The 24,193-nt window shown below is 45.0% G+C and overlaps 1 protein-coding gene across 5 annotated transcripts in view; it reads left to right on the top strand.

The window, feature by feature from the left end:
* The window catches only part of LOC130295933 (von Willebrand factor A domain-containing protein 5A-like), a 159,136-nt gene that overhangs the window by 40,185 nt on the left and 94,758 nt on the right, over positions 1-24,193 (top strand). For all 5 annotated transcript variants that reach the window (XM_056547289.1, XM_056547279.1, XM_056547271.1 and 2 more), the window contains 4 exons: positions 17,753-17,955; positions 18,570-18,792; positions 19,905-20,074; positions 22,240-22,372. In XM_056547289.1, coding sequence (XP_056403264.1) covers positions 17,753-17,955; positions 18,570-18,792; positions 19,905-20,074; positions 22,240-22,372 — 729 coding nt within the window. The remainder of the gene's footprint in view (positions 1-17,752; positions 17,956-18,569; positions 18,793-19,904; positions 20,075-22,239; positions 22,373-24,193) is intronic.

Below are 24,193 nucleotides of genomic sequence, written 5' to 3'. Positions count from 1 at the left end.
AACAAGATCCGGCAAGGGAGTGCAGGGGAAGTGAGGTATTATAGCCAGGGAGCAGGTGGAAGCTAATTAGGCTAATTGGGCCAGGCACCAATCATTGGTGCACTGGCCCCTTAAATCTTAGAGAGCTGGCGCGCGCTCGCCCTAAGGAGCGGAGCCGCGCGCGCCAGGACATGACAGCTGGGGGCCGGGACAGGTAAGTGACTTGGGATGCGATTCGCGAGCGAGCGCGTCCCGCTATGCGAATCGCATCCCCGCCGGCAATGTCGGTGCAGCGCTCCCGGTCAGCGGGTCTGACCGGGGCGCTGCAGAGAGAGGAACGCCGCGAGCGCTCCGGGGAGGAGCAGGGACCCGGAGCGCTCGGCGTAACAATAGTCTTTGAGAGAGTGCAATTTTGGGTTTAGTACTCAGGGACTGTGTACTGCTGGTGTTGTGCAAAAAAAAATGTTTTAAAGCATACTGTAGTGCATTTTTCTGCCCTCATAAGTGCATATCACATACGTACATCTAAGTAGTGTACAATTTTGTACCTGTTAATCTGTCAAGGGCCTTCAATAACAAATGGTTACTTCACATAACAATTGCGTAACTTCAAGATGTAAATTCAAACATATAGCCGCTTCAGGTAAATAGTGTTATCGTACACCATATGCAACTACTTCACTACTTCATATGCAACTACTGTCAAGGGACTACATACTGAAATCTGTCAAGGGCCTACATACTGTGAAAGTCCAGGCAAAAGTAATCACCGGCTGGTGTTTTACTCCAATACATTTTTTTAAAGCGTACTGTAGAGCATTTTTCTGCCCTTAAAAGTGTAAACCACATACCTACATCTAAGTATTGTACTATTTTGTACCTGTTAATCTGTCAAGGGCCAACATACTGTGAAAGTCCAGGCAAAAGTACTCACCTGCTGCTGTTACTGTTTTAAGCGTAGTGAAGCGTATTGTACTCCCCTCATATACACACTAAGTATGTCAGGCAGAGAAGTTCCAGGATGTGCTCAGAGGAGTGGCAGAGGCCTAAATTCATCAGGCGCAGGCAGAGGTCTTAGCAGACTAGGATTGAGTGGCAGCAGGAGTTGCAGCGAGAGGCCTGAGCTCCCGGTATCTGCTAGCAGTTGTGTCTTGACCAGCAACCCATCTGCCGTCATCGATTGGTAAACACGGTCATCCACTTCATCACAAGTGACATCTGATACCCCCAGTCAACAGGTGGTGGGTCCCTTAGACATAGCCCTCAGTTGTCATGGCCTGGGAGCAGTCCCTGTCCTCCCATTGCCTCTGTCCTATGCTGTTCCACCCCCTAAAGAAGTATCTTATGCTGTTGGTTCAGCTCCACTATTCAGTGAGGACAATCTAATAGAGGACAGTCAGCAGCTACTGCCCAGCCAAGAAGTGGAGGAGACATCCGCCACTCCCTCTGCTAGGCGGGCAAGTAGTGATGAGGAGAGTGACGTCGGAAGCGGTGTTGAAGCAGACACTGTTGAGGAACCTGAGGAGGACATCAGTAACATGCAGTCACTTATTGATGATGATGAAGCCGATCGCAATTGGGAGCCGGGTGCAGAAGGGGCTTCATCATCAGAAAAAGAGGGTTGCAGGTTGCCCGTGAGGCAGCAGCTGAGCCAGCAAGGTGGTAGCATGGTTGGCAGTCAGCATGTTGGCAGAACTGGAAATTCTGGAGCTAAACGTGCCCCGGGGAGACCACCTGCTTCGCAGCAGCCTACCTTCCCGGGAGGTAGTGGAACAGGGGTTCCTGTAAACGGCGGCAGTAGCAGTCAATTAGTGCGGACTGTTGGTGGGAAAATCAGCTACTTAGCGTTGTGGCAGTTTTTCATCAAGCATCTGAAGGAGGTTCACATAGCCACATGCAAGATATGTCGCTAGAAGTTGAAGCGTGGCCAGGGTTCCAATGTTGGCACCACGGCCCTGCGTCAACATATGCTACGCCACCATAAAGCAGCCTGGGAGAACAGTGGCTCTGATGTAATGGTCCAGCCTGCTGCATCACCCATTGGCATGTTGCTCCCTCTTTCAGCCAGCCAAGGCTATATCACCTCAGCCGAAGTGAGCTGTGTGTCATACCCTTCTTCTGTCGCTCCAGATGCTCCTGCTCCTCCTACTTTTAGTCAGTCATTACGCCAACAATCCATTGGCGAAGTCATGTCCAAGAGACAACGGTATGCACCCACTCATTGAATGGCGCAGAAGCTGAATGTGCTCCTGTCCAAGTTGCTGGTGCTGCAGTCCCTCCCTTTTCAAGTGAGAGAACTGATGGCTTGTGCCGAGCCGAGGTGGAGAGTGCCAAGCCATCATTTATTTGTGAAGAAGGCAGTACCAGCCCTGTACAATTTTGTGGAAGAGAAGGTCGTCCAGTCCCTGAGCCTGTCGGTGTGTACCAAATTGCACGGCAGCTCCGACGTCTGGAGCTGTTACTATGGTCAGGGACAATACATGTTCTTTACGGCTCACTGTGTGAATGTTGTTCCTGCACAGCCACAACACCAATTGGACAGGTCACGCCGCTTCCTTCTCCATGCTCTCTGGCCATTGGTCCTGTGACAGTGTGTGACTCCGCCTCCTTATCCTCCACCGTGTCCTCAGCCTCCACTGCATGGACAAGTCTCAGTGCCCCTTCAGCATACCACGTGTGCAGGGTGGTGTTAAGCTGTTCTTCACATGGTTTACCTTGGCAAACGGAGTCACACAGGAGAGGAACTGCTAAAAGTAATTCATATAGAAATCGAAACATGGTTTACTCCTCAAAAACTGGAAATGGAAACCATGGTGACTGACAATGGGAAGAACATCTTGCCAGCGCTGCAACAGGGAAGGCTGAGCCATGCGCCCTGCATAGCACATGTGTTCAATCTGGTTGTGAAGTGGTTCCTGAAGTGTTCCCCCCATTTGCAAGACATCCTAACAATTGGAAGGAAACTTTTCATGCACTTCAGCCACTCAAACACTGCAAATCACACCGTCCTTGAGCTGCAGCGTCAGAACGGTATCCCTCAACACAGTCAGATTTGTGACGTTGCCACACCTTGGAATTCCACCCTCCATATGTTGGACCAACTATACGAACAGAAAAAAGCCATCACTGATTTCTTGATGATCCAAGCGGATAGGGGTACTCCTCTGTGTAACTTCAATTTGAACCAGTGGCAGCTCATATGTGACACCTGGCGTTTGCTCAGGCCCTTTGAGGAAGCCACATTATTAGTAAGTCGCCAGGATTACGGGATAAGCTACGTCATTCCACTGCTTCATTTCCTACAACACATGTTGGAAACGATGGCTGGTCAGGGCAATGAAGACATGGCGCCTACATCTCAGGGCCACATGAGCCCTGTGGGAGCTAAACTGGAGGAGGAGGGGGAGGGGCACAGTGGAGCACAGTTTAGGTTTCTCCAAATGGGCGGTTTTTCTAGTCATCTGAAAGTTGAGGAGAAATAGGAGCAGCCAGAGATGCTAAAGGCATATGAGGAAGGCAAGGCAAAGGACCCAGAAACACCGTGGCAGTATGCAGTGAAGATGGCGGCAGGGAGTCACTCCGAGTCACTTGCACAAATGGCACGATGCATGCTCACTTGCTTGCGTAGTGACCGCCGAATTGTCGCCATATGGCAGCGGGATGACTTCTGGCTCTCCACTTTATTGCACCCTCGCTCCCGCCACAAAATGGGGGCCTTTTTTTTACATCCACTGAGAGGGAGGACAAACTGACCTACTACAGAAACATACTACATAGTCACTTGGAGAAGAAGTAGAGGAGGCACTGGATTGCAGTTACTTGAATTTTATTCCTCAGGTCACAGATACAAACAATGGCCGATGGGACTTTCTCGCTCACATGCGCTTAATCATGGCCAATCAACTACATAGTCAGTTGGCCGATGCCTATCTGCACCATTGTCCATCCTCTCACAGGTCTGACTCGAAGGGCCCTCTGCGCTCACCTTCCAGTGCCATGGCTGTTGGGGAGGGGTGCAGTGGCAGGAGCAGTGCCAGCTCCATCAGCAGCAGCCTTAGTCTACAGTCGCTGATGAGTACCTTTCTTCACCCGCATAGTGAAGCCACTCATCAGCAGCAGGTAGACCTGGAGCAGGACCTGAACCAGCAGGTGGTGGCATACCTTGACATGACCATGCCAACACACCTTGAAGATCCGCTGGACTTCTGGGCAGCCAAACTTTATTTGTGGCTGCAACTAGCAGAGTTTGCCCTGGAAAAGCTGTCCTGCCCGGCCAGTAGTGTGCCCTCAAAGCGGGTGTTTAGTGCAGCGGGGCCCATAGTCACCCCAAGGAGAACTCATCTGTCCACAACGAATGTGGAGAGACTGACCTTTGTGAAGATGAATCAGGCATGGATCAGACAGGATTTCCACCCACCAATGGTCTCCTCATGCTTCAGCCATCTCCAGGCTGTGCCATTCAGCCACTATGTTGTCTCCTCATGCTTCAGCCAATTCCAGGCTTTGCCATTCAACCACTATATGGTCTCCTCATGCTTCAGCCAACTCCAGGCTGTGGCATTCAGCCACTATATGGTCTCCTCATGCTTCAGCCACCTCCAGGCCTGGGCCATTACCTACAAATATTTTATGGTAGCACTAGCTACCATAAATCTTCGATTTAAATTTTAAAATTCATCTTTTAATATTAGGGATTGTGAAGCCCTATTGTCTACTCATGCCGCTGCTAGCTCCAGGCTGTGCCATTCAGCCACTATATGGTTTACTGATGCAGCAGGGCCTGGTACATTACCTAAAAATATGTTATGGTAGCACTAGCTATAAAAAATATTAAATTTAAATTTTGAAATTCATCTTTTAATATTGGGGATTGTGAAGCCCTATTGTCTACTCATGTTGCCACCAGCTCCAGCCCTATGGTCTTTTCAGGCTGTTGCCACCTCCAGACTGGGTCGTTCTGCCAATATCTGGTCTCCTCATGCTGCTGCCAATTCCAGGCTATGTAATTCTGACAGATGATGGTCTCCGCATGCTGCTGCCACCTCTAGGCTCATTGTGCCGCCATTTGACTCCTTGTTAGATTGGGTTTTGTGGTCATACAGTATTAGTTCAAAGTAAACAGCGGGACATTAAACTTGGGAATCTAATATAAATTTTACATTTAAATTTTAAGAAATCAATGTAATCTTTTCAAGACTGAAGCCCTCTGGTCGTCAACGTCATATTACATGTGGAATTATCACAAGAATCCGATGAAACACCTTGGAGCGATAACAATGAACCATAACTGATTAAATGAAACATTCGCACTTTCATAGTCAGGGGGACGCTGAGACGCAGGGGCTGGAACAGGTGGTATCTTGCCTGGTGGAGGACCACCAGCTCGATGCTCACCAGAATGGGTACTCAAAATTTTTTAATAAATTCAAATTAAATAAAATAAAAAATTACATAAAAAATCTCTTCATTCTCTTCAATTTTTACACCATATGGTCTCCCTGCTGCCACATTGACGGTCTGTAGCAGTGATTCAAATAGCAATGCCTGTAATCTGCATGTCATACAGAATAACACTATTATGTCACTAGCACAGCACACTCCCTATGCGTGTTAGGACAAGGCAAAGTGCTCTACACCCCTATTGAGGCTCTCTGTAGGCCAGAAATAGACATTTTTAATAGCGATTCAGCGCAAAAATTTTCGACCAAAATCGAATTTTGTCCGAAAAATTTGTTGAATCGGCCAAATCAAATTTTTCAAAAATTCACTCATCTCTAAATGACACAGCCTGGAATTGGTGGCAGCCAAAGGAGACCATATAGTGGCAGAAAGACCCAGTCTGGATTTGGCAACAGCCTGATGAGACCATAGGGCCTCACAATAGAGAAGATTCAAGATATTTTAGAAAATTTTAATTGAAGATTTTAGATATATAAAAAAATGTTAAGTTTAACTTATGGAGCCAACAGCATAAGGAGACCATATGGTGGCACAGTGACAAAGCCTGGAGGTGGCAGCAGCATGAAGAGACCATAATCTGGCAGAATGACACAGCCTGGAATTGACGGCAGCAAGAGAAGACCATATAGTGGCAGAACGACCCAACCTGGAGGTGGCAATAGCATGACGAGACCATGGGGCCTTACAATTGAAAGGATTAAAGATATTTTGGAAAATTTTTATTGAAGATTTAAAATAGATTAAGATTAAGTTTCATTTAATGTGCCTGCAGCATGAGGAGACCACATGGCCATGATGTGTCTGGGTCCTCTGTCTCGTCTTCATCCTCATCCACAGCCTGCTCCTCCTCTTCTGTCAAATGACTATAAAAACCACCCATTTTGTAAAACCTTGCCTGTGCTCCACTGTCCCTCTCCTCCTCCAGTTCAGCCCCCACAGGGCTCATGTGGCCTCGAGATGTAAGCACCACGTCTCCAGTGCCCTGACCAGCCATCGTTTCCAACACGTGTTGTGGGATATGAAGCAGTGGATTGACGTAATTCATCCAGTAATCCTAGCGACTGACTAATAATGTGGCTTCCTAAAAGGACCTCAGCAAACGCCAGGTGTCACGTATGAGCTGCCACTGGTTGACATTGAAGTTACACAGGGGAGTCCCCCTATCCGCTTGATACTGCTACAATTAACCAGCACCCAACTATACGTGTGTGGGATCATATTATTACCTACGCATGTGGTGTACAGGCAGAACTTTGTTACACAGAAATACTGCTTTCTACTCAGTTGTGAGTTGTCGAAGGTTCCACAGTCCAATTTAGTGATGCTGTGTTGTCTGCCAGATGCTTACAAGGGTGTGAATTCAGGATTTACAATTACAGATAATATAAGCAAGTTTTGTGTTGAGGACAGATCAGCTTTGTTGGACATTTTATGTGCCATTTAAACAGACGTCCACCCACAAATTCTTTGTTAGAAAGAATGTTGCAGAGCCTGAAGATGCTGAAAAAAGCCTTGCTAAAAATTCTAGGCGGGGCTATTGTAGAAAATCCATGCACATGTCTTCAGTGTATATGACATTATGTGACCTTTCATTATATAATACCAACTATTTTTTGTGTCTCTCCCCAAATTTCTATACACAGTAAATAATTAAGATTCTCTAAATAAGGACATTCGCTGTCTGTATGCTTTATATAGATGTTATCGATTTGGATGCCACCTCCTTCATTAGCCAGTGTTGGGTTGTTTCTTGAGCTATAAGCTAATTATGATCTTAAGAAATTAAACTTTTACCAAGACTAAACAAATTATCTTTCAGTCCTGCATACTAGGTGTCACACTATTTCATCTGCAATATTCATCAACCAAACATAGTGATTGTCCTCCTTTTTATTATGACTATGGTTTTCCAGGTTAAAGGGGTACTTCGGTGCTTAAACATTTTATCCCCTATCCAAAGGATAGGGGATAAGATGCCTGATTGCGGGAGTCCCGCTGCTGGGGACCCCCTGGATCATGCACGCGGCACCCCGTATGTAATCAGTCCCCGGAGCGTGTTCGCTCCAGGACTGATTACCGGCGACTACAGGGCGGCGTGTGACGTCACCCCTCCGCCCCCGTGTGACGTCACGCTCCGCCCCTCAATGCAAGCCTACGGGAGGGGGCGTGATAGCTATCACGCCCCCTCCCGTAGGCTTGCATTGAGGGGCGGAGCATGATGTCACACGGGGGCGGAGGCGTGACGTCACACGCCGCCTGCCCTGCGGTCGCCGGTAATCAGTCCCGGAGCGAACACGCTCTGGGCACTGATTACAAACGGGGTGCAGCATGCATGATCCCGGGGGTCCCCAGTGTAGGGACTCCCGCGATCAGGCATCTTATCCCCTATCCTTTGGATAGGGGATAAGATGTTTAAGCACCGGAGTACCCCTTTAATGCAAAAAAATATATATATATTTATTGTATAATTCAAAGGTCTGCAATTTGTCATCAGTTGCGTTGAGATTTAGGCTGAGTTCACCTATGCTGAATAACAGACATATGTGAACCCAGCCAACAGCCCCTTTAGCTGCTAAATTTACAATTTGTTTGCTGATGTGTCTACTGATGTGAAACAGCTAGAAGGTCTATAAAGCAGCACATGATGATCTTAAGAGATTTAAATATGCATGAAAGGGAAGTCATTAAAACCTACCAGCCATTGGTAATGCTTGGGGACTCCAGCAAAGCTCAGTGATGGGCATGGTTATTTAAAAAAAGAGCACATTGGTGAGTTACCAGAGAGGTCACAAATAATCCAGTTGAACATCTATAGAACTGCAGGCTTCATTTACCTAAGTTAGGGTCAGTGTACATGTTGCCAGAATTTGAGACAGGGATGCCATCAGAAATTTCGGGGCCCCTTACACAGCTCAAGGCTGGGCCCCCTCCCCTTTCCACCATGTGGTCCGCCCCCTGAATCCACCCCCAGGGCCTGTCCCTAATCTTATTTTATTTTCTAATTATATATTTCTAATTAGATTAAAGCAGAGTGCAATGCAGTAAGACATTGTGCTGCACAGTATTTTACTTCACTGCACCCTAATATATTCTAATACACCCTAATCTAGTTACTGTGAAACTTCCCTAAAAATTCAACAATATTGCCACATACTGATCATACAGAGGTCGATACAAGCAAGGGCACTGCAGCCATTATAAGGGATTACAGTTACATTTACTGACTCACAAGCTATGTCTACTTTGATCAGAGGCCATCATGAAGACTTGTCTCCAAAGAACCTGCCAGACAAATATTTTAGGTGCCTTTCTTCAGCACAATGCCCACTTCTTTACAGACTCCTCATGTGTATGGCTGCACACATTAATAGTGCCCACTTTGTGCCCCTGTATATATGTACACCCCTCTGTGCCCCCCTATATATTTATTGACCCCCCCCCCTCTTAGTGCCCCCATAAATATATTTAATCACTCCCTCTCGGTGCCCCCATAATATATTTAACCCCTTAAGGACCAGGCCATTTTACACCTTAGGACCAGAGCGTTTTTTGCACATCTGACCACTGTCACTTTAAACATTAATAACTCTGGAATGCTTTTAGTTATCAATCTGATTCCGAGATTGTTTTTTCGTGACATATTCTACTTTAACATAGTGGTAAAATTTTGTGGTAACTTGCATCCTTTCTTGGTGAAAAATCCCAAAATTTGATGAAAAATTTGAAAATTTTGCATTTTTCTAACTTTGAAGCTCTCTGCTTGTAAGGAAAATGGATATTCAAAATAAAAAAAAATTTATTCACATATACAATATGTCTACTTTATGTTTGCATCATAAAATTGACATGTTTTTACTTTTGGAAGACACCAGAGGGCTTCAAAATTCAGCAGCAATTTTCCAATTTTTCACAAAATTTTGAACCTCGCTTTTTTTCAGAGACCAGTTCAGGTTTGAAGTGGATTTGAAGGGTCTACCCATTAGAAATACCCCACAAATGACCCCATTATAAAAACTACACCCCCCAAAGTATTCAAAATGACAATCAGTAAGTGTTTTAACCCTTTAGGTGTTTCACAGGAATAGCAGAAAAGTGAAGGAGAAAATTCACAATCTTTATTTTTTACACTCGCATGTTCTTGTAAACCCAATTTTTGAATTTTTACAAGGGGTAAAAGGAGAAAATGTATACTTATATTTGTAGCCCAATTTCTCTCGAGTAAGCACATACCTCATATGTCTATGTAAAGTGTTCGGCGGGCGCAGTAGAGGGCTCAGAAGGGAAGGAGCGACAAGGGGATTTTGGAGAGTACGTTTTTCAGAAATGGTTTTTGGGGGGCATGTTGCATTTAGGAAGCCCCTATGGTGCCAGAACAGCAGAAATAACCCACATGGCATACCATTTTGGAAACTAGACCCCTTGGGGAACGTAACAAGGAATAAAGTGAGCCTTAATACCCCACAGATGTTTCACGACTTTTGCATATGTAAAAAAAATATTTTTTTTTCCCACTAAAATGTGTGTTTCCCCCCAAATTTCACATTTTTGCAAGGGTTAATAGCAGAAAATACCCCCCAAAATTTGTAACTCCATCTCTTCTGAGTATGGAGGTACCCCATAAGTTGGCATGAAGTGCATTACGGGCGAACTACAATGCTCCGAAGAGAAGGAGTGATATTTGACTTTTTGAGAGCAAATTTTGCTCGGGGGGCATGTTGCATTTAGGAAGCCCCTATGGTGCCAGAACAGCAAAAAAAAAACACATGGCATACCATTTTGGAAACTAGACCCCTTGAGGAACGTAACAAGGAATAAAGTGAGCCTTAATACCCCACGCGGGTTTCACGACTTTTGCATATGTAAAAAAATATATATATTTTTTTCACTAAAATGTGTGTTTCCCCCCAAATTTCACATTTTTGCAAGGGTTAATAGCAGAAAATACCCCCCAAAATTTGTAACTCCATCTCTTCTGAGTATGGAGGTACCCCATAAGTGGACCTGAAGTGCACTACGTGCGAACTACAATGCTCAGAAGAGGAGGAGCACCATTGAGCTTTTGGAAAGAGAATTCGTTTGGAATGGTAGTCAGGGGCCATGTGCATTTACAAAGCCCCCCGTGGTGCCAGAACAGTGGACCCCCCCCACATGTGACCCCATTTTGGAAACTACACCCCTCACAGAATTTAATAAGTGGTGCAGTGAGCATTTACACCCCACTGGCGTTTGACAAATCTTTGGGACAGTGGGCTGTGCAAATGGAAAATTACATTATTCATTTTCACGGATCACTGTTCCAAAAATCTGTCAGACACCTGTGGGGCGTAAATGCTCACTGTACCCCTTATTACATTACATGAGGGGTGTAGTTTCCAAAATGGGGTCACATATGGGGGGGGTCCATTGTTCTGGTACCATGGGGTCTTTGTAAACACAAGTAGCCTTCAATTCCGGAAAAATTTTCTCTTCAAAATCCCAATGGCGCTCCTCCTCTTCTGAGCATTGTAGTGCACCCATAGAGCACTTTACATCCACATATGGGGTATGCTCTTACTCATAAGAAATTGGGTTACAAATTTTGGGGGGCTTTTTTTTATTTTCCCTTGTGAAAATGAAAAATTTAGGGTGACACCAGCATTTTAGTGAAAAAAATATTTTTTTTTCACTTTCCCATCCAACTTTAATGAAAATTTGTCAAACACCTGTGGGGTGTTCAGGCTCACTATACCCCTTGTTACGTTCCGTGAGGGGTGTCGTTTCCAAAATGGGGTCACATGTCTGTATTTATTGTTTTGTGTTTATGTCAGAACCACTGTAAAATCAGCCACCCCTGTGCAAATCACCAATTTAGGCCTCAAATGTACATGGTGCGCTCTCACTCCTGAGCCTTGTTGTGCGCCCGCAGAGCATTTTACGCCCACATATGGGGTATCTCCGTACTCAGGAGAAATTGCGTTACAAATTTTGGGGGTCTTTTTTTCCTTTTACCTCCCGTGAAAATAAAAAGTAAAGGACAACACCAGCATGTTAGTGTAAAAAAAAATTTTTTTTACACTAACAGGCTGGTGTAGACCCCAACTTTTCTTTTTCATAAGGGGTAAAAGGAAAAAAAGCCCCCAAAATTAGTAACGCAATTTCTCCCGAGTACGGAGATACCACATATGTGGCACTAAACTGTTTCCTTGAAATACGACAGGGCTCCAAAGTGAGAGAGCGCCATGCGCATTTGAGGACTAAATTAGGGATTGCACAGGGGTGGACATAGGGGTATTCTACGCCAGTGATTCCCAAACAGGGTGCCTCCAGCTGTTGCTAAACTCCCAGCATGCCTGGACAGTCAGTGGCTGTCCGGAAATGCTGGGAGTAGTTGTTTTGCAACAGCTGGAGGCTCTGTTTTGGAAACACTGCCGTACAATACGTTTTTTATTTTTTATTAGGGGGACAGTGTAAGGGGGTGTATATGTAGTGTTTTACCCTTTATTATGTGTAAGTGTAGTGTAGTGTTTTTAGGGTACATTCACACTGGCAGGTTTACAGGGAATTTACCGCTAGGAGTTTGCGCTGCGGTGAAAAATTTGCCACAGCCCAAACTTGAAGCAGAAAACTTACTGTAAACCCGCCAGTGTGAATGTACCCTGTACGTTCACATGGGGGGGCAAACCTCCAGCTGTTTCAAAACTACAACTCGTAGCATGTACTGACAGACCGTGCATGCTGGGAGTTGTACTTTTGCAACAGCTGGAGGCACACTGGTTGGAAAAGCTTCAGTTAGGTTCTGTTACCTAACTCAGTATTTTCCAACCAGTGTGCCTCCAGCTGTTGCAAAACTTCAACTCCCAGCATGTACTGATCGCCGAAAGGCATGCTGGGAGATGTAGTTATGCAACAGCTGGAGGGATCGCAACTACAACTCCCAGCATGCAGAGACAGCTGTTTGCTGTTCAGGCTTGCTGGGAGTTGCAGTTTTGCAACATCTGTAGAGCTATAGTTTAGAGACCACTGCATAGTGGTCTCCAAACTGTGGACCTCCAGATGTTGCAAAACTACAACTCCCAGCATGCCCAGACAGCAAACTGCTGTCTGGGCATGCTGGGAGTTGTAGTTTTGCAAGATCTGGAGGTGCACAGTATAGAGATCACTTTGCAGTGGTCTCAAACTGTAGACCTCCAGCTGTTGCAAAACTGCAACTCCCAGCAAGCCTAAACAGCTCTCTGGGCATGCTGGGAGTTGTAGTTTTGCAACATCTGGAGGGTTACAGTTTAGAGACCACTATAGTGGTCTCAGACTGTAGCCCTCCAGATGTTGCTAAGTAACTTACCGGCTTCCGTTGGATCCAGGGAGCTGTGTCGCGGTCCTCTTCTTCCGCCGATCGTCGCCCGCTGCCGTCGCTGATCGTCGCCGCTGCCGTCGCCGATGGGTAAGTGGATCTTCGGCGCCGGTCCCTGTCGGTTTCCCCGTTCTGCCCCGCCTATTGTGGGAGGGCAGGACGGGGAAACCGAAAGTAAACCCCTCCGCCCCTGATCTGCTATTGGTGGTCGCGTCTAGACCACCAATAGCAGAGATAGGAGGGGTGGCAACTCTGCCACCTCACTCCTATCGCTACAGGGGGATCGTGGGTGTCTAGGACATCCGCGATCCCCCTTCTATTCCGGGTCACCGGGTCACCATAGACCCGTATGACCCGGAATCGGCGCAAATCGCAAGTGTGAATTCACTTGCGATTTGCGCCGATCGCCGACATGGGGGGGTCTAATGACCCCCCTGGGCATTTGCGCGGGGTGCCTGCTGATAGATATCAGCAGTCACCCCGGCGCGATCCCCGCCCGGCGCGCGGCGGGGACCGAAATTCCCACGGGCGTACAGGTACGCCCTTGGTCCTTAAGTACCAGGGAGCAAAGGCGTACCTGTACGCCCTTGGTCCTTAAGGGGTTAATGACTCCCTTTTGGTGCCTCCATATATATTTAACACCTTAAGGACCAACCATATTTTCACCTTAAGGACCAGGCCAATTTTATTTTAGCGTTTTCGTTTTTTCCTCCTCGCCTTCTAAAATCCATAATTCTTTTATATTTCCATCTACAGACCCATATAAGGGCTTGTTTCTTGTGTGACCAATTGTACTTTGTAATGAAACCTCTAATTTTACCATAAAATGTATGGCAAACCCCCCCCAAAAAAATTTTTTTTAGGGAGGAAATTTAAATGAAAACCAAAATTTTGCACATTTTGGAGGGGTTTGTTTTCACACTGTACAATTTACGGTAAAATTGATATGTGTTCTTTATTCTGTGGGTCAATATGATTAAAATGATTCCCATGGCTAGATACTTTTATATTTTTGTACCGCTTAAAAAAAATCTAAAACTTTTTGTACAAAATCAGTGATCTAAAATCGCCCTATTTTACCACCTATAACTTTTTCATTTTTTTCGTATATAGGGCGGTATGAGAGCTCATTTTTGGCACTGACATCTGTACTTTTTTAGATACCACATTTGCCCTACATAAAACTTTTAGATAATTTTTTATAAAAATATGTTGAATAAAACGTGACAAAAAAGCAGCATTTTTGGACTTTTTTTTATTTTTTATGTTTACGCCATTCACCGTACAGGATCATTAACATTATATTTTGATAGTTCGGACATTTATGCACGTGGTGATACCAAATATGTTTATTTTAAAAAATTACGCTTTTTGGGGGTAAAATGGGAAAAACTGACAATTTTCATTTTTATTGGGGGAGGGAATTTTCCACTTTTTTTACTTTTTATTTTTACATTTATCAAATTTTTTTTACACCTTTTTATGTCCCCATAGGGGACTATCTTTAGCAATCCTTTGCTAATACTATGCAGTGCTATGTATAGGACACAGCACTGCTCAGTGTTATCGGTGATCTTCTGCTCTGGTCTGCTTGATCTCAGACCAGAGCAGAAGACCCTGGGAGACGGCCAGAGCCAGGTGAGGGGACCTCCGGCCACCATGCTGGACGATCGGATCGCCGTGGCAGCGCTGCGGGCAATCTGATCATCCATTCAAAGTACCGCACTGCTGCAGATGCTGTGATCTGTATTGATCACGCCATCTGAGGAGCGATCGCGGATGTCGGCCATTACGGCAGGTCCCCGGTTGCTGCTAGCAGCCGGCACCTGCCGTGTATGACGTGAGAACCGCTCCGATGCTCTCGGTCATACACAGGACGTAAATGTACGTCCTGGTGCGGGAATTCCCGCCAAACCAGGACGTCCATTTACGTCAGTGGTCGTTAAGGGGTTAATGACCCTCCCCTCTGTGCCCCCATATACTGCTGTAGGCCCTCCACAGACACACTGCCTCCAGCCATATATAGGATGCAGCTGCAGGCAGTATGTCTGTGTACCAGCCAGTTTCCGTGGTCCAATCACTCCTTCTCTAGTCTGGGGTCAGGATCGACTGCTATGGCCTATGGGTCATAGCCAGGGGCAGACTGACAACATTCGGGGCCCCCGGACCAAAAAAAAGGCAAGGGTCCCTGCTAGGCTCTGCAGGTCGTCAATCTTCTGCCACGCCCTATTCCACCGAAATCCCACACACAATAAACTAAAATTTATATAGGTAAGAAACACTTAAACGTAGGTAAATTTCTATGACCAATAATACTGGTATACAAGGAGTAAATATATACCACCACACAATAACTGGATAATACCGCCATGCTGTACTGAATAAAACCACTATACACAGAGCAGTATTCTATAAAGGATCTGTATACAGTATAAGTAATTATATACAGTACCATATGGCGGTAGATATCAGCTGTACACAGGATGTGTATACCATATAAGTGATTACAGTTACATTTTGGGACTCACAGTTTCGTCTTTTCTGATCACTGGCCCCCTCTTTCCTTTTCTTCTCTGTCTGGATCAGACCGCCATGTGGATCTCTTAACATCTGCAGGACAAACATGTCAGACTTTACATTTTTCCAGTGCCCTCCTCTCCTCTACACAATCTTTCCATCTAAAGGCCCACAAACTGTAATAATGCCCTCCTTGGTGTCCTGCACAGTAAAAGGGCAGGTAGGTAGGTAGGCAGGTAAATAGGTAACTAGGTAGGTAGATCAGGACGCCGAATATGTAGGCAGGTGACAAGCCAGGTAGGTAGGGGGCTAGCTAGGCAGTGCGGCAGCCATGTATGAAGGCCAGATACATAGTTAGATAGCCCGGTATGTAGGTAAGTAGTTAGGCATCCAGGTATAAAGTTAGGTAGCCCCCTCCAATAAGTATAGGCAGTTACCCCCCCCCCCATTCCCCATAGGTGTAGGCAGAGTTACCCCCCCCCCCCTTCCTAATGGGTATAGGCAGAGTTACCCCCCACCTCTTCCCCATGGGTATAGGCAGAGTTACCCCCACCTTTCCCCATAGGTATAGGCAGAGTTACCCCCCCCCTTCCCCATAGGTATAGGCAGAGTTACCCCCCCCTCCCCTTACCCCATAGGTATAGGCAGAGTTGCCTCCCCTTTGACCATAGGTATAGGCAGAGTTAACCCCCTTTCCCTATAGGTATAGGCAGAGTTGCCCCCCCTTTCCCCATAGGTATAGGCAGAGTTACCCCCCTTTCCCTATTGGGGAAATTACCCCCCCCTTTCCCTATAGGCAGAGTTACCCCCCCTTCCCCATAGGTATGGCAGAGTTCCCCCCCCCCCCCCGCAGAGTTACCCCCCTTTCTCTATAGGTATGGGCAGAGTTACCCCCCCCCCTTTCCCCATAGGTATAGGCAGAGTTACCCTCCCCTTTCCCCATAGGTAGAGTTACCTCCCCCTTTCCCTATAGGCAGAGTTACCCCCCTTTCCCTGTAGGTATAGGCAGAGTTACCCCCCCCTTCCCTATAGGCAGTTACCCCCCTTTCCCTATAGGTATAGGCAGAGTTATCCCCCCCCTTTCCCCATAGGTGTAGGCAGAGTTACCCCCTTCCCCATAGGTATAGGCAGAGTTACCGTCCCCCCCCCCTTTTCCCTATAGGCAGAGTTACCCCCTTTCCCTATAGGTATAGGCAGCGTTACCCCCCTTTCCCTATAGGCAGAGTTACCCCCCATTCCCTATAGGCAGAGTTACTCCCCTCCTCCCCTCTTCCCCATAGGTATATCCATAGTTTAAAAAAAAATGCTCACCTGAGGTTCCACGCAGCGATCTCCTCAGCAGCAGGGGCCCGCGTCTTCTCCCCTCCACAGTACGGCACCTGTACCGTGTGCTGCGTAGGGGCGGAGGTCACATCTCCTCTGTGTAAGCTGCAGATGCGGCTCACACAGAGGGGATGCCTTCTCCTGTATGTGCATGTATCGCGCATACAGGAGAAGGCAGCGCTGTCTGCAGGGGATCTTGGACTAGTGTCCTGGATCCTCAGTAGCGGTGGTGCGCCCTTACCCCGGCCGGGGTCAGTCACGGAGCCCGGGTCTCCCTGGGCACCGGGCCCCGTACGGGGGTACTGCCTGTACCCCCTGATGCTGGCCCTGATTAGAGAAACTGTGCAAAAATTGTATTAAAGGGAAAAGCTTTCCCTAGCATACAGCAAACAACAAATAACCCAATAATAACATCAAACAAACAGTTAATCTAGGTGGTAATAAGATGGTCTGAAACTGATTTGTCTACGCGGGACCTGAATTACTTGTCTCCATAGGTGGAACCATAAATTCTGCTTTATCAGAAAATCCTGTTTGAGAATGTCCACACATTAGTTCCTGACCTAGGCTCAAGTGAAGTTGAGTTATGCAGCAAGACAATAATCCAAAGCACACAAACAACTCCACTTTTGAATGTCTCCAAAAAACAAAAACAAAATGGAAAACTTAAGTTCTGACTTGAATCCCATTGAGATGCCGTGGCAGGAACTTAGAGGGCAGTACAGTAACTCATATGTTCTCCAATTACTATATGAGGATTCTAAAACTGAAATCCTTTGATCAACGACTTAGACTCCTTCCTTACTGCTTTTCCAATTTGGCTTATCTAACCTGACTGCCTACTTCCAATTGCTGCGACACCTTGTCAACCTTTATATTTTTCCAGGCCATTTATTGGAATCTGGCCTGTGTCCCCCACTGTTTAAGGGCACTGTTGTACCAGATCATGGTCCAACTGTTATAGATCTCCTGAGCTTAACTCATTATATGTAAAGTAATACAATCAAGACCTTACACAACTTGTCCTATATGTATATGTCACACCGAATCAAATTAAGTACTTTACTAGACATATACATGTGGGATTGGGTTGATTCATGAGGTTTAAACACATCTCTTTTCTCTTTTTTTCTTATGGACTTTCAGTGCCTCTCAAGGGGATCTCAGTTGACATCCAGGTGAAAGGCTTTGTGGCTGATGTGTCTGCAACGCTCAAGTACAAGAATGAGGAGGAGAAGGCAGTGGAGGCCATCTTTGTGTTCCCCATGGATCAGGACTCTGCCGTCTATACCTTCGAAGCCACATTGGAGGGGAAGACCATTGTAGCCGATCTCCAGGAAAAGAAACAGGTAACGACCATAGGGTTCCTAGAAGGCAGAGTCAGATTGAGCCAAGGACATGTACATTTTCATTGATTTTGGCTACATCCAAATAGTGAATAGTGGTCAATATTTTAGTTCTGATAATTTGCAAAATGTTCTCTTCTCGCGTGACACACACTTTTGTACAGACACTGACCTAGCTGGAAATGATCGGATATTTAAGCTCAGTTATGTAGTTGTCCTTCATATATTGATGATATTTAAAGGTGGAAAAAATAATTCCAAAACAGTAAAAAATTGTCTATGTAAACAGTTAAGTCACTTTGCAAGTAAATTGTACTATTTATTAAAAAATGTTATTAGAATTTTAATTTTCCCCAAAGTTGAAGACACAAGAATCAGCAATCTTGCCTACAGCTAACAGCATAGCTAAGCTTCCATAAGATGGTTGGGGGGAAGAGTGTGCAAGTTTTTCCCAGAACACAACAACCTATAATGCAAGTCTTGAAACAAGCTCTGTGCAGACACTGAACAAGTAGCAAACACTGCGAGATTTTAGTTGTAAAGATGACTATGATTATCTAATATACCCAGTGAGCCCCATCTTGAGGTGTTATAGCTATCCTCATCTCTTCCTCTAGGCTCACAAGACATACGATGAGGCCATCAAACAAGGTCAGCAGGCTTTTCTTCTGGAAGAAGACGAGAGCTCTGCTGATGTATTCAGCTGTAATGTTGGGAACCTGGCACCTGGTCAGGAAGCTGATGTGACCTTAAAATATGTGCGGGAGCTTCCAGTCGAGGCAGACGGAGCCGTTCGTTTTGTGCTTCCTGCCATCCTCAACCCCAGATATACCCCAAAAGGTAACACTATCAAATATCAGCTATTCCTCAAAAAATCATCATGTTCTAAAATACTTTGTCATCATATACATTAATGTCAACACTTTGAGTTTGTCTATGATTTGTCATGAGTAAAATGTTTGATGGAGAACAAAGGATGATGAAGCTCAATGATGGTGAAAGACGACAAGAGTAACGAAGGATGAGAATTTGTAAGACTGTTGAGACCCAATTAGCTCCTAGCAGGCTATAACTACCCCTCCCCCTTATTACAATAATTAATTAAATAATAACTGACACAACAATTCAACTTTTTCGTGGGTGGGGATCGGCCACAGCTTTATTTATAAAATTACTTTTATAAATAACAATTTAACTGTAACAAAGACACCGATTGGCTTCTTGCCAACCCGAGAGGTGCTGCCACACTGTCCTGTGTGGAGGTCTACCCCGGGTTAACCCCGCTTTCACCGTCTTCTAACCGCCAAGCTGTGACTTACAATAAACAGAGATACAAAAAAGGGAGGGAGGGTGGGCAAAACTCTGGGTCCTGGGCAGATTGAGGGGGGAAGGGAGGCACCAAAGCTATAAATACCCAGGGGAGGGCCCCTGAAAGCCCGGGAAACTATTAAACCCCTGATTTGTGCACTCCTTCCCCCCCACCCATGGGACATACCACTATAGTTACCAACAAGTTTTACAGGCGGGGGAGGGGGCTAAAAACCTTGCCTGTATATTTCTTAACCCCTTAACTGCTCACCAGTCAGGGGGCAAGCTAGTTATGCACAGCTTGCCCCCCTCCATGATGGATCGTGATAGAGGAGGATGATTGTTTCTATTAATGGTGGATGAAGAGTAAGATGCTAGCAGTGAATGTTGGTATAAGCATGTGCATTGCTGGCAAAGTTTTTGGATGAAAAGTATAATAGAAATGAGGTTCATGAAGAAGAGTAATGATGACAGATGAAGAAGTTGATTGATTTAGAGGATTCTAATTGAAGAAGTTAATTATATAAAGATGTTATACTGAGTAATGAATGATGATGGTGGATGATGATACATAACAGTAATTACATTCTGAATGCAGTGATTGACTTCTCTTGCATTTTACCTTATTGGTCATCCTCACATAGGCCAGGCTGTAAGTGTGACAGCCACCCGTCCACAGGTGCCGATTGGAGAAATCCCGTACACTCTGAGTCTGAGCACTCACTTCCACTCTGCATATGGCATCGCCAAGATAGAGTCCAACTGTGATATCAGCCCTGTGGAGTACAGTGATGAAGGCAAGACCTCCGCCAAGGTGAGGGAATATCACATAGCTGTGTGGACTGCATAATCCTTAACCAATGTGTGGCATAATGCAAAGAAAGTTATGTTTTTGTGTCCTGTGCTACTATATCTTTATAGGTCCAGAGTTCAGGGACTTAAAGGGGTACTCCGGTGGAAAACTTTTTTTTTTAAATCAACTGGTGCCAGAAAGCTAAACAGATTTGTAAATTAAGAGAAAATTGGGTATTGTGCAGCTCACAAAAATGTATTAGTCGAGGCTAGAGGGAAGGGTACTTACACCTAAACAGTAAAAATTGTAAATAACTATAAAAGGAAGAAAGGTACCATAAGCCTCTAGACTAATACCATAAAATGGTACATGATGAGTAAATTTAATAGAACTGTGCTTTTAATAATGAGAAAAAAGATACATTTATAAAATATATTTGCAAGATTAAATAACGTTAATGACAACCTCCTTACACAGGGCCCTTGTGGGGAGGTGATATAAAATAAATAGAATAATAAACGGAATAATAAAACAGTTGATATTAATAAACCGCTGTATAAGATCACATTATACAGCTACCCATGGCAGCAGCGCACTGTAGCCAGCGCACTGACGTGACTGTGATGTGTAGGCCCTCCTCCACACCACACTGCACACACATTATAGGAGAATATTGTGCACACAACGTGAAATATGCTGTGTACTCGTTATGTGTGACCCTAGCCTTAAAGGGGTATTCCGCCCCTAGACATTTTATCCCCTATCCAAAGGATAGGGGATAAGATGTCAGATCGCTGCGGTCCCGCTGCGGCACCGCGAGTTCGCTCTGCACGTAATGATGGGCGGTACAGGGGCCGGAGCATCGTTACGTCACAGACAAAACGAAATTATTGTCCAGCACCAGGATGTGGATAAAAACGGGTTTCTTTATTCAATGAAGACAGCTACATACATGAAGTCTCTGACGCGTTTCACGCTTTCGCGCTTAGTCTATGACTAAGCGCGAAAGCGTGAAACGCGTCAGAGACTTCATGTATGTAGCTGTCTTCATTGAATAAAGAAACCCGTTTTTATCCACATCCTGGTGCTGGACAATAATTTCGTTTTGTCTGCTACTTGAAACCGGAGGCGGGACTGGTGGATCCGCGCACAGAAGGTGTGTGATTCCTGGGTGAGCGGTCAATGCTTTCTCCTCTCTCATCGTTATGTCACAGCTCCGCCCCTCGTGATGTCACAGCCCGCCCCTTTCAATACAAGTCTATGGGAGGGGGCGTGGCGGTCGTCACGCCCCCTCCTATAGACTTGCATTAAGGGGACGGGCCGTGATGTCACGAGGGGCGGCGCCATGACGTCACGCGGCTCCGTCCCCTGTATCGCCCGTCATTACGCACAGAGCGAACTCGCTCTGTGCTGTAACGATAGCGCAGTGCCGCAGCGGGGATCCCGGAGGTCCCCAGCAGCGGGACCGTGGCGATCTGACATCTTATCCCCTATCCTTTGGATAGGGGATAAAATGTCTAGGGGCGGAATACCCCTTTAATGTTAACAGTCAATATGCTTAATGAGGGTTGTAAAAATACATATGTAGTGAGATCCCCCTACTGTTGGAGGCAGATGGATGCCAATGTGAATGGAAAAGGCTATAGAGGTTATGGAGGGGACAGATGATAGTTGTACTTCCCCCCCCCCCAGAAATGCAAGTGTCACAGCAGCTGGAGGGCAATAGCTGGACCCCGACCCACTCTAATTACAGATTAACACTTTCTATTTCCATCCTATCACATAACAGACTTTGAAGCAAGCACAGGAGCTGTGCTTGCTTGATAGTTAGTGAAAAATAGCTGCTGTAAGCTATTTTTCACTGTCAAAGTTGATCAAGGGATCTAAAAGTCTAAATCCCTGGTGGGCTAAATGGGACCTACCTGCCTTGATGCAATCCAATTATACAGGCAACCTCAGCTTTGAACAATTTATGCAGACAAAATATTGCACGTAATGGTCCCCTATGGAAACTAAGAATTTAGAATTTTAAAGTGTTACGACTTACGGGAGCATGGACATTATTACAAGTTGGTTTTTATTTAAAATATGATTTATTGTAATATTTTAGACATTGCACGTTTATCCTTCTAGTAGTTTAAATGTCTTTTTTTATTTTTTTTATGTTGAATCTTGACCTATTTCAGGTATCACTGGCTGAGGGTCACAAGTTTGATCGAGATGTGGAGCTACTCGCTTATTACTCAGAAGTACATAAACCGAGTGTAACTGTGGAGGCCGGGATCATATCTTCTGATGCTGCCAAAGAGCCAGAATCAGGTGATTCATATATCCTGTACCTTGTCTCTACCCTGCCATGTACAGTGGTCCCTCAACATACAATATTAATTGGTTCCAGGAGGACCATTGTATTTTGAAACCATCGTATGTTGAGTACATATGTCTATGGAATACTGGTAATTGGTTCCGGGACGACCATTGTATGTTGAGTGTGTATAGGTCCATACGATTAAAATATACCTAACCCAACTTATATAGGTTGGATTTTGTTTTACTTCTGTTAAAAAATTATAACTGTTTGCACAAAAATAAGTATGTTTAAAAATGTCCTCTTCTGACCCCTAAAAGTCTTCAATTTTTCCGCATACGGTGCGGTATGAGGGCAAATTTTTTTTTGCTAGCTTTTTTTCTGTAGTTTTTATCGGTACCATTTTCGTTTTGATGGGACTTTTTGATTGCTTTTTATACATTTTTGTAAGGTATATAAATGACCAAACATAAACAACTTTGGACTTATATATTTTTATAATTTGGGCATTTGCGCACACGGCGATATCACATGTTTATTTTTATTATGTTTACTTATTTTTTAAATGGAATTTGGGAAAAGGGGGTGATTTAAACTTTTGATATGGAAAGGTTTAATGTGTGTTTATTTTTTTTTACTTTTATTAAACTTTATTAGTCCCCTTAACCCCTTAAGGACCAATACAAATAAACCTGTACGCCCCTGAAAGACCAGGCCTGTTTTTTCAAATCGGGGATGTCTGTCTTTATTAGAGAATAACTCTGGTAACGTTTTGCCAATCACGATAATTCTGACATTGTTTTTTTGTCACAAGTCGTCCTTCATGTACATAGTAAAAGTAAGCCGATATCATTTGTAGTTTTTTTTTACAATGCAAAAAATCATAAAATTTTTACAAAAAATTAAGATTTTTTTGCTATTTTAACACTAATAGGATGCATATATTTATACATACTGACCAAATAGTTTATGAAACTTATACTTTCAGATGTCTACTTTATTTTGACGTCATTTTTTTGTTTTTAATTAACATTTTAAATTCGTTAGAAGCCTAACAATTTAACTTGAAATTTTTAAAATTTAGAAAATTTGAAAAGTACATCTTTTTTTGTGTGCTATGCAAGGTTTGCAGAAATTAAAAGGTAGTAGAACATAGGAACACCCCCCCCCCCCAAATGACCCCATTTTAAAAACTAGACCCCTCAAGGTATTCGCTAGGGGGTACAGTGAATATTTTAACACCATAGTTTTTGGCAGGAATTATTACATAGTCAGTGTTAAAAATTCGAAATTTGCAATTTTTCACAAATGCATCATTTGGGGGGCATATTTTTTGTACATCACTTCTGATATTGAAAGAAATGCACCCTATATTTTATTTAGCTGCTTGTCCCATGTTCGGAAATACCCCCGCTTTGGCCATATATGGTTCCTTGGCCGCGTGGTAGGACTCAGAAGGAGAGGAGCGCCATTTGGCTTTCAGGGCAGAACAGTACCCCCACCCCCACAAGTGACCCCATTTATATACCGCACCCCTACAAGTTATTGGCTGGACCAGGGACCTCTCTGATTGGTCCTTGGTCGGCTGGCAGTATAACGCGTCTGTCTGTGACAGTTAAGGCTCCTGATGGATATATCCGCCATGTTGTGGGAATAAGCACCCGCTCATGGCGAATATATCCATCACTGCTGCGGCTGGGTAGCTCAGTGTGTCCGCTCATGACTGCTGGCGGAAAATCCGCCGCTATGAGTGGACGCACAAAGCTACCCAGCCACCGCAGGGAGCTCATTACTGTGACTGCTGCATAATGTGTAGGATCACATGGTGGACA

This window comes from Hyla sarda, chromosome 1 (genome assembly GCF_029499605.1).
Source record: "Hyla sarda isolate aHylSar1 chromosome 1, aHylSar1.hap1, whole genome shotgun sequence".
NCBI lineage: Eukaryota > Metazoa > Chordata > Amphibia > Anura > Hylidae > Hyla > Hyla sarda.
Note: the sequence above shows the minus strand (reverse complement) of the source record. Positions and strands in the feature narration are given on the sequence as shown.